Source organism: Octopus sinensis, linkage group LG3 (genome assembly GCF_006345805.1).
Source record: "Octopus sinensis linkage group LG3, ASM634580v1, whole genome shotgun sequence".
Lineage (NCBI taxonomy): Eukaryota > Metazoa > Mollusca > Cephalopoda > Octopoda > Octopodidae > Octopus > Octopus sinensis.
The window spans coordinates 123,150,213-123,163,566 of record NC_042999.1 but is presented as its reverse complement, the minus strand read 5'-3'; the positions used below and the strand labels follow the sequence as shown (position 1 = coordinate 123,163,566).

The 13,354-nt window shown below is 29.4% G+C and overlaps 1 protein-coding gene across 7 annotated transcripts in view; it reads right to left on the bottom strand.

Moving 5' to 3' along the window:
- LOC115209230 overlaps positions 1 to 13,354 on the bottom strand; it is a 417,183-nt gene that overhangs the window by 199,584 nt on the left and 204,245 nt on the right. For all 7 annotated transcript variants that reach the window (XM_036501257.1, XM_036501255.1, XM_036501256.1 and 4 more), the window contains one exon: positions 11,163 to 11,213. Coding sequence is in view for 4 of the 7 variants with exons in the window: in XM_036501254.1 (XP_036357147.1) it covers positions 11,163 to 11,213 (51 nt within the window). In the remaining 3 variants the exon portion in view is untranslated. The remainder of the gene's footprint in view (positions 1 to 11,162; positions 11,214 to 13,354) is intronic.

Here is a 13,354-nt window from a genome sequence, read left to right as displayed (position 1 = left end):
TCTAGGGGATAATAACATCAAGAGAAAGATTTAGTGGTTAAAAACCATAAAAAAAGAAATGGTAATAATTATGAATAAAAGTACAAAGTTATTTGAATATTAATAACAAAGATAAATAAGACTTGAGGGTTGGAAAACTATCAACATAGAAATAGAATATAAAGCAAATAATATACAAAGGAGCAATTATGATATAAGGGAGTTTCTGTTTTATATATTTTCTAAAAAATTATCTTCAAAGTTACTTCAAGAATTACAGTGTCAATGACATTAAAATTTAACAGCTTTCATCAGATTGAAAATTAATTAAAATTCAATTATACACATGAATTGAACAAAGGGAAGGATTTCTAGAAAATAGTACTGTTTGAAACTTCTGGCTATTAAGTACTTAGTAGAAAAAGAATCAATGAAATAGAGTTAAAACCTATCAGGATGTACAAATATTTACTGTGAAAAATATAAACACCATATATACATATTTATATCTGAGACTGAATACTTCTAAAATGCTTAATATTTCTAAAAACATCAGCCTCAAGGACAGCTGAAGAATACAATTCCAAGTATTTAAGTTACAGAAACATTTTGTTCATGTGTGTGTGTGTGTGTGTGTGTGAGAGAGAGAGAGAGGGGTGGGTGGGGAGAAGGAAGAAAGGAAGAACATGTGTTCTGAGAGTAATCACTAAAAAAATTAAGTATTTGAATATAAAAATACTGGAATGAAAGGAGACCAGATAATTAATTAATTTGTACAAAATATATTTGTTGCAAAATATAGGGCTGTAAACAATATATATAAATATTTAAACTTTGAATGTAGAGCAGAATGTACTGGGTAATAGGTTGAACTCAATCAAAATACAGAATCATTCATTCCTCAGCTGATATTTAACAAAGAAGTTCATTAAGAAGGGGTAGCTACAAATAAAATTTCCAATTATATAGAAGTTAAAAAAATGAATTGAAATCATGATTTTATTTCTTTAATACAGTATAAATTAACTAACTATATTATGCTACACATCTTAACTAAATTAAACTATCTTTATTAAAAACATCATACTAATATTGAAACCTTGGGAAGTTAGAACAAATTTAGTGTCATTTGCTATAAAAATGAAATTCATCTAAAGAAACCTCAATAATTTTAATCATTATCTTTTTGTATTTTACTTATTTTACTCATTAGACTGTGCCATGCTGGGGCACAACCTTGAAGGGTTTAGTCAAACAAACTGACTCCAGTACTTTTTGTTTTAAAGCTTGGCACTTATTGTAAAGGTTCCTTTTTGCCAAAGCACTAAGTCATGCAAATGTAAAGAAATATCGGTTGTCAAGTGGTGAAGAGGCACACACACACACACGACAGGCTTCTTTCACATCCACTCACAAAGCTTTGGTCATACCAGGGCTATAGTAGAAGACACTTACTCAAGGTGCCACACAGTAGGACTGAACCTATAACCATGTGACTGGAAAAGAAACTATTTAATACACAGTCAAACCTGTACCTAATATTAATAAGATTTATATTATATATGAATTACAAGAAATAATCTATGTATGTGAATGTTTTAAGGCTGAAATGCTGCTTAAGTAAATAGTTTAAATATTTGAATAACTCCAAATTCTAAATAATCTTTTACAATTTCAGAATAGAAAACAAACACCATTTTGACTTATTGGATGTTTAAAATTCAATAGATAATCTGATAGTTAGTGAAACCATGCATAAAATGTAAGAGAATTCCTTGATCCCTGAACGAAATTATTCCATGACTTCTATTTTCCTTTGCTACTTAGTGATGACAACAAAAAAGAAACAAAAACAAAATATTGAGAAAAGAGTGCAGAAAAATGAGCTGATGAAATATGAGAACTGTAAACAAAGATTTGCAGAATCAACAGTGATGGAGTCACAGCATAGCATCAACATTAGAAAAAGAAAGAAAAGAAAAAGAAAGAAGGAAAGAGGAATTCTAGCGGAAATATTCTTCCAGCCTAAGCTGTTGTCTGAATGCATCTAAGAGACTGACATTGATTCCTCATGTAATGTCTTCAAAGTGTTGCTTATAATAGACTACCACTGTCACCGCCATTACTTCTACTGGTATAACCAGTTCCCAAAGGCAAATGTAAATGTGTGCAGAATGTAAGAGGATGTTTTGGAGACCAAGTGTAACCAGATAGATTAGTTAGCTTTGTCAGCTGAAATCTACAGTAAGCACATAAAGTGCCTAAGGATGTCATACTAAGTAGCAAAGAAAATTAAATGTAGTCAATGGAACAGGAAAAGAAACAAAATAAAAAGACATATTTCCATTACCCAACTTAGTTTAGGTGTACAATAACAGATGATAAAAGCTCAATTGTTAAAGAATTATATAGGAATGGATGACAGAGAGAAAGAGAGTGACAGTTAAAGAGAAGAGAAATATAAATATTTTTTCAAATGATTTTTCTAGATAAATCATTACTAGACATTTTCAGTGGATATACAAAAGTTGTTCAAAAAAGTTATCTCTTCTTGAAGAAGTTTCTTTTTCTTCTTTTTTTTTCTCTCCAGCTTATATATTTTTAGCACTCTGAAGTTGAATAAATTTTCATCAGGCTGAGATGAGGTCTTATTAGAATCTAAATTCTAATAAAGTTCCAAGAGAGACATGATGAAAAAAGTATATCATGGGTAATTTCTAGATGAATAAATATATATATATATATATATATATATATATATATATATAGGAGGCAAAAAAAATATTCACAAACTAAACTGAGAATTAAAAAAGATCAAAAAATTGCAATGAAGCTTGACTTCATTCTCAAATTAGTTAAGAGTGTTTAAATTTGACTAGCTTATATTATAAATGTTAAAGGAAAAACAGGAAAAACAAAATAATGCTTTCATTTATTTGATACCCCAGGATGAAAGAAAATTTCTCATAGCTTTTTCTAGTGTAAGTAATGATACAAAGTGAGAAGAATGTGAGAGAGGTTATTTTCCTTAATTTATGATGAACTGTAATGATGTTTACAATAAAGAAACAGATTCCTTCCTAGAGCAATCTTACTTTTAATGAGAATATAATAGATCAAGAAAACAAACTAAAATAGAAATAAAACCTCAAAATCTCATACCAAAGATGTTCTCTTTGTGAGCAAAAAATTGTAATTGGTATCATCCACAGCAAATTGGGTATGCATTGCCTATTTGGTATTATCATAAAGAAAAAGAAAAACCAAATAGAGGTTATTGGTTGATCTACTTGTTTGTAGCTTTATCTGGATAAAACATCCACACTGATATTAGTGTAAAAAAACAAAAATGGCTTTAGGAGGCAAAGACAATTCTTAATAGAATTATCTACAATGTTGAGAAACTGCTCCAAATGATAATCTGCCATTTATATATATGTGCATTTGGTGTGTTGTGTACACAAGAATATGCATGCAAGGGTAAATTTTAAAAGATAAAAGAGCTTTGAGATTACTTAATTGCTCATTTCTGACTAAATGGTTAGTTAGTTATAACCTTCAAAGACTAATGTGAAAGAAAAATGTACATCACAGTTTCAGTATATTTAAATATTTGTTAGAATGTATGGAAGACCTTAAGAGGTTAAACTGCTGATTAGTAATTCTTCTAAACGAGTGATTCCTTCAGTAAGAAGAAAATTATCCATAAGCCTTTATAGGGTTTTCTTCATTTCAAAGGTTTGGAGAATGAATGGAGTTGCTGCAGTTAATATGGAACTTAATGAATTGAGGATTTAATATTTAACAAGAATCCATGAGGTGGTGGAAATGTGTTTCATAGTGATATTAAACACTAAGTGAAGAAGTTTATGTAAAACTTGATATTAAAAGAAGAGAAATTTTTTTAAAGAGTGAGAACTAGAAAAAACATTGTAATGATTAAATTTAATTAGATGTGGAACATAGCAAGTCTATTTGAAAGAGCAGGGTTCATTAGCTAAGCACTTGAAGAGTAGAACTTTCAATTTAAGCAAATGATTTTCAACTGAATACATCTTAAAATGTCAATGGCCTCATACATTCCAAGTTACAGTACAATGTTTTTCTAGAGAGTAAACAACTGTTCCATTGAACAGTAAATGTGGAAAATAAGCAGGACCCTAACATGCTATTTCACAAGTGTATACTTTCTTATAAAGGCACACCCATATATATGTCAAACACCACAGTCATTAAATCCACTGTGATTGAAACTGAGAAGCAATCAACACATCTGGGTTAATAAAATAATTTTGACCAAGAGCTAAAAAAAATTGCAGATTACTTAAAGGTGCAAGAAATATACTACAAGTCAACATTAAGCATAACTTACAGGCCACTGTCTATATGAAATCCTGGTCTAAAAACTGTATGCTATTAAATATGTTCTGCAATTTTACTTTCTCCACTTATTTAATACAATTATAATCTATAACATTCTAGTAATAACTTCATTTTGGATGATGAATAAGAACAATTATATGAAGTGAATTAATGAAAATGATAATTACTGTTATACCTAAAAACAAACAACTTATTTGTAAGTACTGTAATCCATGAAGCTGAGAATCGGTTACAAATTGTTCATGGCATGAATTATATATGATATGATTTGTCTTCCTTGAAATCTTACTACAAGCGGTGTTATGTCTGTCTGTTCCCTCTTCATGGTCAAATGGCAGGACCAATGGTCATAATATTTTTCAGGATTACAAAGGAGGTAATCAGGAAGGTTTTTAGTGAAAAACATGTAAAAAGTATGATTATTTAGTGGATATTGAGTTTTGTATTAATAAATCATCTTTGATTTTTTTTTTTTAAATTCCAGCGACAAGGATTAACTCTGGATTTTGCCCCCATATAGTTCATGAATATAGAGTGTTTAGATTTGCCACCTTGCTATAATGGGAATTATGTCCATCTGTCTGTTTGTCTCTTCACCTGTTCTCTCTTCATGGCCAGACGGCTGGACCAATGGTTACAATATTTTTCAGTATTACAAAGACAGTTGTCAGGAAGGTTTTTAGCATTAAAAAATCAGAAAGTATGATTATTTCATGGATATCGATTTTTGAATTGATGAACTACCTTTGCATTTTTATTAAAAAATTTACTGACCACGAGTAACTCTGGATTTTCATTAAATAGTTTGAGGCCCCATTGTAGATATGAAGGAGGTCGCAAAGATGGTAAATAGTGAAAATAAAATGGAAAAAGTGTGTGTCAGTATGTAGTGTGTGTTATTATTTAGCAGTTATTAAGTGTGTCAGTCTCGAGCAGGATTTGAAACAGCTAATCACAGCAGCTGTTGTTTACCTCTCAGTTTTGTCAATCAAAATAACTCATGGCACCAGAACATTCAGACATTATTTGCATAGAACAGTCAGAGGTAAGTCTTAGTTTGAATTTTTGCAACCCTAAAGATTCTGCTTGCGCATTCACAGCAAAGAAGGCACAGGACAAGACTTTAAATTGTGTAGGTGTATTTTTATCCAATTCGACGTTTACACAGCCAGTTATACATCGCTATGAGTAGAGCAATGGACTCCAGTAATTTGAAAGTTAGTGTCATCCAAACAGAAAATATTCTGTAGTCATATTGATATTATCAAAAGGAATATGATTCATAATCTAAATAAGGAAATTTATGAACTTTGAATGTATAAGAGTATAAACAAGCATAAAATAGTGTAAACAACTAAAATAAAAGTATACCTAAATAACATTTTTTCTTAATACTTTTTATGTAGTGGTGAAAGGAAGCTCTGGTTTTCATTAGGAGTGGTCCACATAACCATTTATGACTCAGATGCTGGGAGCCTATTTCGGTTTGGGGGTGAACCTTCACCACATGTCACTTAGTCGCAAATACATGTCATATAGTTGCAAAAGAATGCTGTATCACTAACAATAAGATTTGAACTCAGAACATTAAGAGGTGAAATTTCAGTGTTTAAAAGAAGCACATTATCAGTTTGTTGCAGTGGATTATTAATTTGTTTAATTATCTGTAGTTTCATTTATTTTCTTAATTGATGTACAATGTGATAACCATATAGCTTTTCTATATCTTTTCATTCTCATCATCTTATAAGAAATCATTATTTTGTCAAAAAAAAAATTACTGTAAGAAATTATTTCTACAGAGTAACAGCAAAGTAACTTCTTAACTAATGTTAAATATTATCTAGTAATTCATAGTAGGCTAATTGCTGAAAACTTAAAAATTCTTAGCTGAAGTTGAAACTTAGATATTAGGTTTAAAATTAAGGAGAAAAATAAGGATTTTGCTTTACTCAGATTAATTTCTGTTGCTGTCATTTCAAGTTATAATAATGATAATGGTTTCAAATTTGGGCACAAGGCTGGCATTTTTAGAGGAAGTGGTTAGTGGATTTCATCAACGTCAGTACTTGACTGGTACTTTATTTTACCAACCTCAAACGGATGAAAGGGAAAAATTAATTTCAATAAGATTTGAACTCAGAACATTAAGAGGTGAAAGAAATGCCACTAAGCTTGCTACTTTATTTATTATTATCATTGTTATTATCATTGTAAGGATTTTTTTTTCACTTCAAAAATATAGCTGAAGTTGTTGTAAGAAAAATGATAGACGATCTTGTTGGCTTCTAAGTCAGCGGCTAATACTGAAACTTTAGCATGTCGATGCTGAGAGAAGAAATACCTTTAAGGTATAGTTAGTGATTGACAGAGCATATTTGTCTGGTTCCACATTACTGGATAGCTTCTTGCAGATTGAAACTCTGGATAAGAAGGGATTCTAGACTGGAGATGGAAAACGTAAGTGTGGACACACCTATCCACATAGCTTTAACCAGATAGCTGGTCAGTGCTTGACAAAGCTCATACTAAGTGACGGTGAAACACTTTTCAGCTTTTTAATGATTTTAGTAATATGTTTCATTTGATGCAGATCATTGCTGACAATAAGGCTCAGGTCATGTTTCACAGTAGACTTCTTATGGATATTGTGGCAGGAAATAGGTAAACTCCAGGTTTTTCTCCCAAAATCTATTGTGGTACACTTGTCTAAAATGAGCTTGATTTGCCACAGAGCAATCCATTGCAGTGTTGTGTCCGGGTCAAATTGTAGAAAAGATCTATAGTATACAGGACCTTCTTTTTTTGTATTTGTTTTATCTTTGGATAAATGCTTAATACAATATGCATATTTAAACATAGTAACATAATCCAAGTTGACATCTGTTTCCTTATCTTTTAAATGGTGAGAAAGGGTGGCACAAATCTGTGTGCCAAGCAGGAAAAAAATCCAAAATTATCTTTTCTAAAGCATAATTTAAGTACAAAATCTATAATAATTGTCAGTCTATTATATATTAAAATTCATAATATCATAAACAAAAACTTCCTTTAATGATGGTTATATCCCATATAAAGCAGTTAAGACATCAATTAATGATCTGCTGTTTTCTAATGAACCACAGATTGATGTCTGCTGTTTAAGGGTTAAGTATGCAACAAATAACAGGGTACTAAGAACGGATCCCTGTGGGACACTAAACATCATCACATGAAATGCTGCATGTTGTTCTAGTACTGTAACTACCTCTTTTCAAAAGAGAATGAAGGCTAATCTTTATAACTGATTGAAGTCTTTTAACCGGATATAAAAGTTAGCCTTCAAGACCATTGTAGAGAGCTTCATCACAAACCATTTGAGTGATATATATTCAAAAGCTTTGGTGAAGTCAAGATAGTTAATATTCATCCATGAGCCATGTATGTCATTCAGGTGATATCTTCAAGAAATTTCATGTGTTGGCCACAGCAGATGAAGTTAGGAATAAATCCAAATTGGGAGGGTCGAATAAGATTACATCACATAATATTTTCAATAGGGGGAGAATAACAAATTCAAGATATTTCATTTCCTGAGATAACAAGATAGTGTTGAATGTTGATTACAAAATTATGTAAATAAATGTAGAATACATATTATTTCAACTTTTTTCCCCTACATCTGACTTTAGAAATTACCTTTCTCTTATTAAGATTCAAGATAATGAATATAAAAATTTGCTAGAAAAAAGATGTTTCAGTTGTTCTGAAATAATTCTTACATTCAATAGGATCAAGGTAGTTTTATTGCAAAAAAAAAAAACAAAAAAAAAACAGTGTTATTAGAATACATTTTTTTTTCAGAAGTAAACAATCATTCATTAATTAAAAAACTGAGTTCACTTCTCAATTTTGCATGATGATTCTGATGACAAAAAACTAAGGCTCTTTTCACAAGATACTCAATGCAACCTTCAATAAGATAAAACATGATAGCTCTATTTTATTTAAATATGTTCTCTTTCATATTAAAATGATCCAATAATGAAAATAAATATTCAATGGACTTTAAAAAAATAAAAGTATCCATATTTGAAATGGTTCATTTTCTTGATTATTCATTCATATTTTAATTACTTAATTTCAAAAATTATCAAAAGAAAATGTTAAATTAAATTATAAAAAATTATTTAATAATCAATAAAAAAAATTTATAAACTGTAATTTCTGCAAATGATTTCTCAATCTATCATGCAATTTAGCTGCAAAATTAACAAACCATATAATGTTAATCAAATTTTACATGTAAGATATATAGACATATTTGTGTGTGTGTGTATGTGTGTGCACGCGTGCATGTGCATATATGACTGTGTAATGCAAGTATGCATGTATGTGTGTTTTATCCACTTTTTGAATATGATTATCATTGCAAACTTAATTTTTGAAATATTTCAAAAAGAAATCATTTTTTTTTTTAAGTGGGGAAAAACTGACTGAAATGGATTCAAATTCAAAAACTAATAATCACTCAAGAATAAGTTTGGCAGTTTCTGAATTGAGAAGAGATCCAAATAAATAATGCTATGATTTATAAATATAAATGATTAGTTTAATATATTTATTGGGTCAGATTTTGTTTTTTGCTTACATTTGGCTTCTTTCCAGCATTTACTTTCTACTTCTGATGTGATGCTGACTTAAATCAGTCTTATATTTAAAAATAAAATACAGCTGAACATAAAAGAAACACAAATTTGTCGAAAGCTGAAAACAATGGAAGTAAAACAATCAATGACCAAATCTTATTCTAGAAAGCTAACAATTTCCATTCATCTCTCTGGAACAGTGAATCAAACAAAGTAATAAGGAATAAAATCAAAATTATTTCATAGCAAGAATAGTAAGAAATAAAAACTGGACAATTTGATAGTCAGAATGGTTTTATGATATGCTTCCATTTTGTTTCTTTTAATACCAGCAATAAAATGTTGGTCCAAAAATGATTACTTGGGCTATAAAGTTTCACACATGATTACAAAGAGTTGTTGTTCTAATTCTTCAAAGGTTAAATTAGCCAATACCAAATCTAAACAAGAATCATACATCTATTATTAACATTGATCAGTTATTTTATTGGAGGGAAACTGTTTAATGCCAGCTTTTTAAATACAACTGGTTTCAAACATTTCCTTTATTTCTGAATAGTTAAAGCAATAGAAAAGGCAAAATAGCTGGGAGGCTAAGGTATATGACCACAAGCTCTGCAATATTTCATTGGAAATGTATTTTTCAGTGCATTGGTTCAGCTAGCTACAGGGGAATATATGGCATTTCATCTGAGAGATGTTACTAGGAACAGCTAGACATTCTATCAAGAGGAAGATACGTTTCTCATCTACATAACATAGCAAAAAAAAAAAAAGTAGGCACTAGACTTAAGAACACAAGTGCCCTTAAGAAGAAACATTTTTAGGGAAAAAGATTATTGATAACATACATAATCTCTTTAATATTTTAAATATTTTATTTTAATGTGATTTTAAAGATTTCAATGTTTGCATTTCTAATTTAGCTTTAATTATCTGGAGACTGTCCTCCTCTACTGAATTTGTAAACATTCCTACATTTTTACCAGTATAGAACTTGATTTATTTATTTAATTGACTATTTTGCATTATAGCATTAAATCTAATATTAGCTGGAAAGTTTACAAATTTAGACTTTGGAGAAATTATTGGAGGAAATATCTTACAGTTGGAGCTGTCTGTTTGCTACTATTAATTATAAACTGAAGAAGCATTCACTTTTATCTCTTTAATTGGCAGGTGAAGTATTTATTTAGTGCATTACCTTCCGGCTTATACTGTCTTAATTGGTACAGAAATGCTTAAGATTGGCTAATGTGTTTTTATGAATGAAGTAGGCAATATATATTTTGAAGTTTATGAAAAAAGAAAACAGATAAAAAGAAAATCGAATTCTAATTTGAATAACAGAGTAAATATTTTTTAATAAAACCAACACTTCTTTAATACATTTTGTTTCTCTTTTAGAGTGATTTATTTGCACTTAATGTAACCAGAACACAGACAGTGATGTAGACTCATCAATTAGATGCATATCCTCATTAATGTACTTCCACATTGATGATAATGTGGTGCCACTGAATTGTTTCCAGGTAATACAGTTTTAATTATACAAATCAACAACCATTAAAGAATTTCCTACCAAGCAGAAGTAAAATTACAAATACTAAGCCATAGATTGATTCTATAGTGGAATATCTCTTATAGTTTTGGTGCAGAATATTTTGGTGAATATAACCCTTAAAGAACATCTCTCACATTGCAATTTTAACTACACTGAACTCCTTTAACTTCAATTTAGTTACAGCAGTACATATTCAATAAAATTGTATATATGTCTTTGTAGAAAACTGGAATGAATTATTTCATAGTGTAAATATAACATATGTGTAATAAAATGTGTAGTGCCATATAATAACCTATTTTATATGCTTGCAGATGATAAATACTGTATATAATATTGATATTTTAGAAACTGACTATCAGAGCATGCATGAGTCTGACAACTAGAAATGAATGAAATCTAACTTTAGTTAAGAGGCCTACAAGATACAATTCCGAAAACCAATTTAGAAAAAGTCTAAACACACACGCACGGACACACTAATATAGAATTAAAAATACAAACCAATATTAAATGCATAAAACTTTCCACTGCTGAAAATTAAATTATACACAACTAGTACACAATATAGACTGTCACCATATTTTTGATAAATAAACATTACTAACCTTTCTCTGTGATCCTGAAGCCTTTGTTCTTGGGGTAGAAATCCCTTGCACCTGTAAAAGACAAAAAAATGGTTTAGACCAACAAAAGATTTGACAGAACAAAATTGAGGTTTCTAAAAAGAAATCTTGCTGAAATTGGCTATAATAACAGAAATGAAATTAGATTGCAATTTTTTATAATAATAATAATAAATGATATACGAACTACAGTGGAAGTCAGAGAGTGAAATAAGTAAATTTAGCTGAAAAGGAATGTAGAGGATATGTTATTTCATTATCTTTTAAAGTTATAAACACAAAGGTCATTTTAAACATTTCTTTTCTATGAGAACTGAGAATCTTGGAGCCACTGAAAAAAAAACCCTGTTAAGAGAAAGTGACATTACAAAGATTGAAAGAATGATGAATAAGAATGGTTAAATGAGAATTATCACTGGTTATCATAGTTTATCATAAACTCTGAGTACGGTACTTTTGGGGCAGAAGTGTGTTTACTTATTGTCAATGCCTAGTGAACTATTAATAATTTAAAGAATGTTATTTCTTACATAAATACACAGCAGGCTTTCCACACTATTAGCTAATGGTTCTTAATGATGGAGTATTTCTTTTAAAAAGCAATGATTTAAATTATTCATAACATTAAAAGGTATATGTATAATTATTCAACATTGCATAAATTGCAAGCAATTGGATCATATTAAATATCAACAATTATGATTCCCAAACCTTTCACTTCCCCATATACTTGGTGTGGTGACATTTCTTTTTTATAGGTATATATCTATTACACTCACACACAATAATAATATATGCACAATTATCTGCTGAATATAAAAATACACAAATGTAAATGTGATATTTGTAATTGATAACAGAAAGAAAATCAAGTGTTGAACTCACTGCCCGAGACAATTTTATTCAAAATAGCAAAAAGGTGGGTTGTATGTTTTAATTTTTGTAAAGTTAATGATTTAAGTATGGTTATCTTATTCATATTATACCTGCTGGAATAGCAGAGATCAAGTGCAATGCTGAAAAATTGTGCTGAAATTGAAAGACTGAAAATATAATTCAAGGAATGTGAAATTTTAGAATTTGACAAGGACAAAGAGTAAAAAATTTTGTATTAATTACAAATAGAAAACACTGAAGGAAATAATTCTAAAATTAAATACAAATCAGTTGTGATAGATATTTTAGATATAAATAGTTTAATTTTGGTACATCAACAAGAATATTTTTTTTAAAAAGTCCTGTTAAGAAGCAATAATATTTTTCGGGTGCATTTTACTGTCAATTAATTTTAATGAAGACAGAAAAAAATAACTTATTACAAAAATATATTACTTAATATATAGCTATATAACACCGATGACTGAGAAAAAAAACATGACCTTTCAAATAAAACTATATCAATAAAACAAATTCTAAAAAAAAAATCTTCATTTTGAAAATACATTCAGTTCATTAGTTTCTCCCATACATCACCATCTTTAATATCTTAAATTTTGTTTGAAGATTTGATGTTTGAACATTTGCTCAATAAACATGTCCCACTTGGTGCTCAGTTCTATAGAATATAATTTCTTGAGATGTCTGAATACTTATGCGCATGAAATTTCTTTTGCTGGAACTGGTTGATGATGCTACCTATTTGCAAAATACTGGATTTGTTCTCAGATTTCCATCATAGTCATTTAACTATTGTGACATAATAAAAACAATATCCTCTTGATTAGCGGCTCTTGATTTAGCCATATAATAACCTGTCAAGTTAATCTTTAGAGTGTGTGTGTAGTGTGCATCAATAATACTATTTACCAACATCTCCACACCATTTGCAGCTACATTCCCGATTGCCAAATTATTAGATACCTAAAGTAATGCATATCTCATCTAATTTCCTGTGATTAGATAAGCACAAAGAGTAATCAAGTAATTACATTCTAACATTCTACTTACATTGCTAGTGCCACTGAGAACAATAACTGAAAATAAATTTTAGGTAAAACTACAAAAGCAAAAATATGATTCAAACTGTATCCAAGTGATGTTTTAAAAGTTTCAATGAAAAGGTCAAACACATTCCAGCTAAGGAAAATATTCAATAGTTTAAACCTTTGACAAAATAGAGAACAACTAATTTGAGTAGCAATTGTTGGTAAGCCTCAAACAAATGTATAAAAATA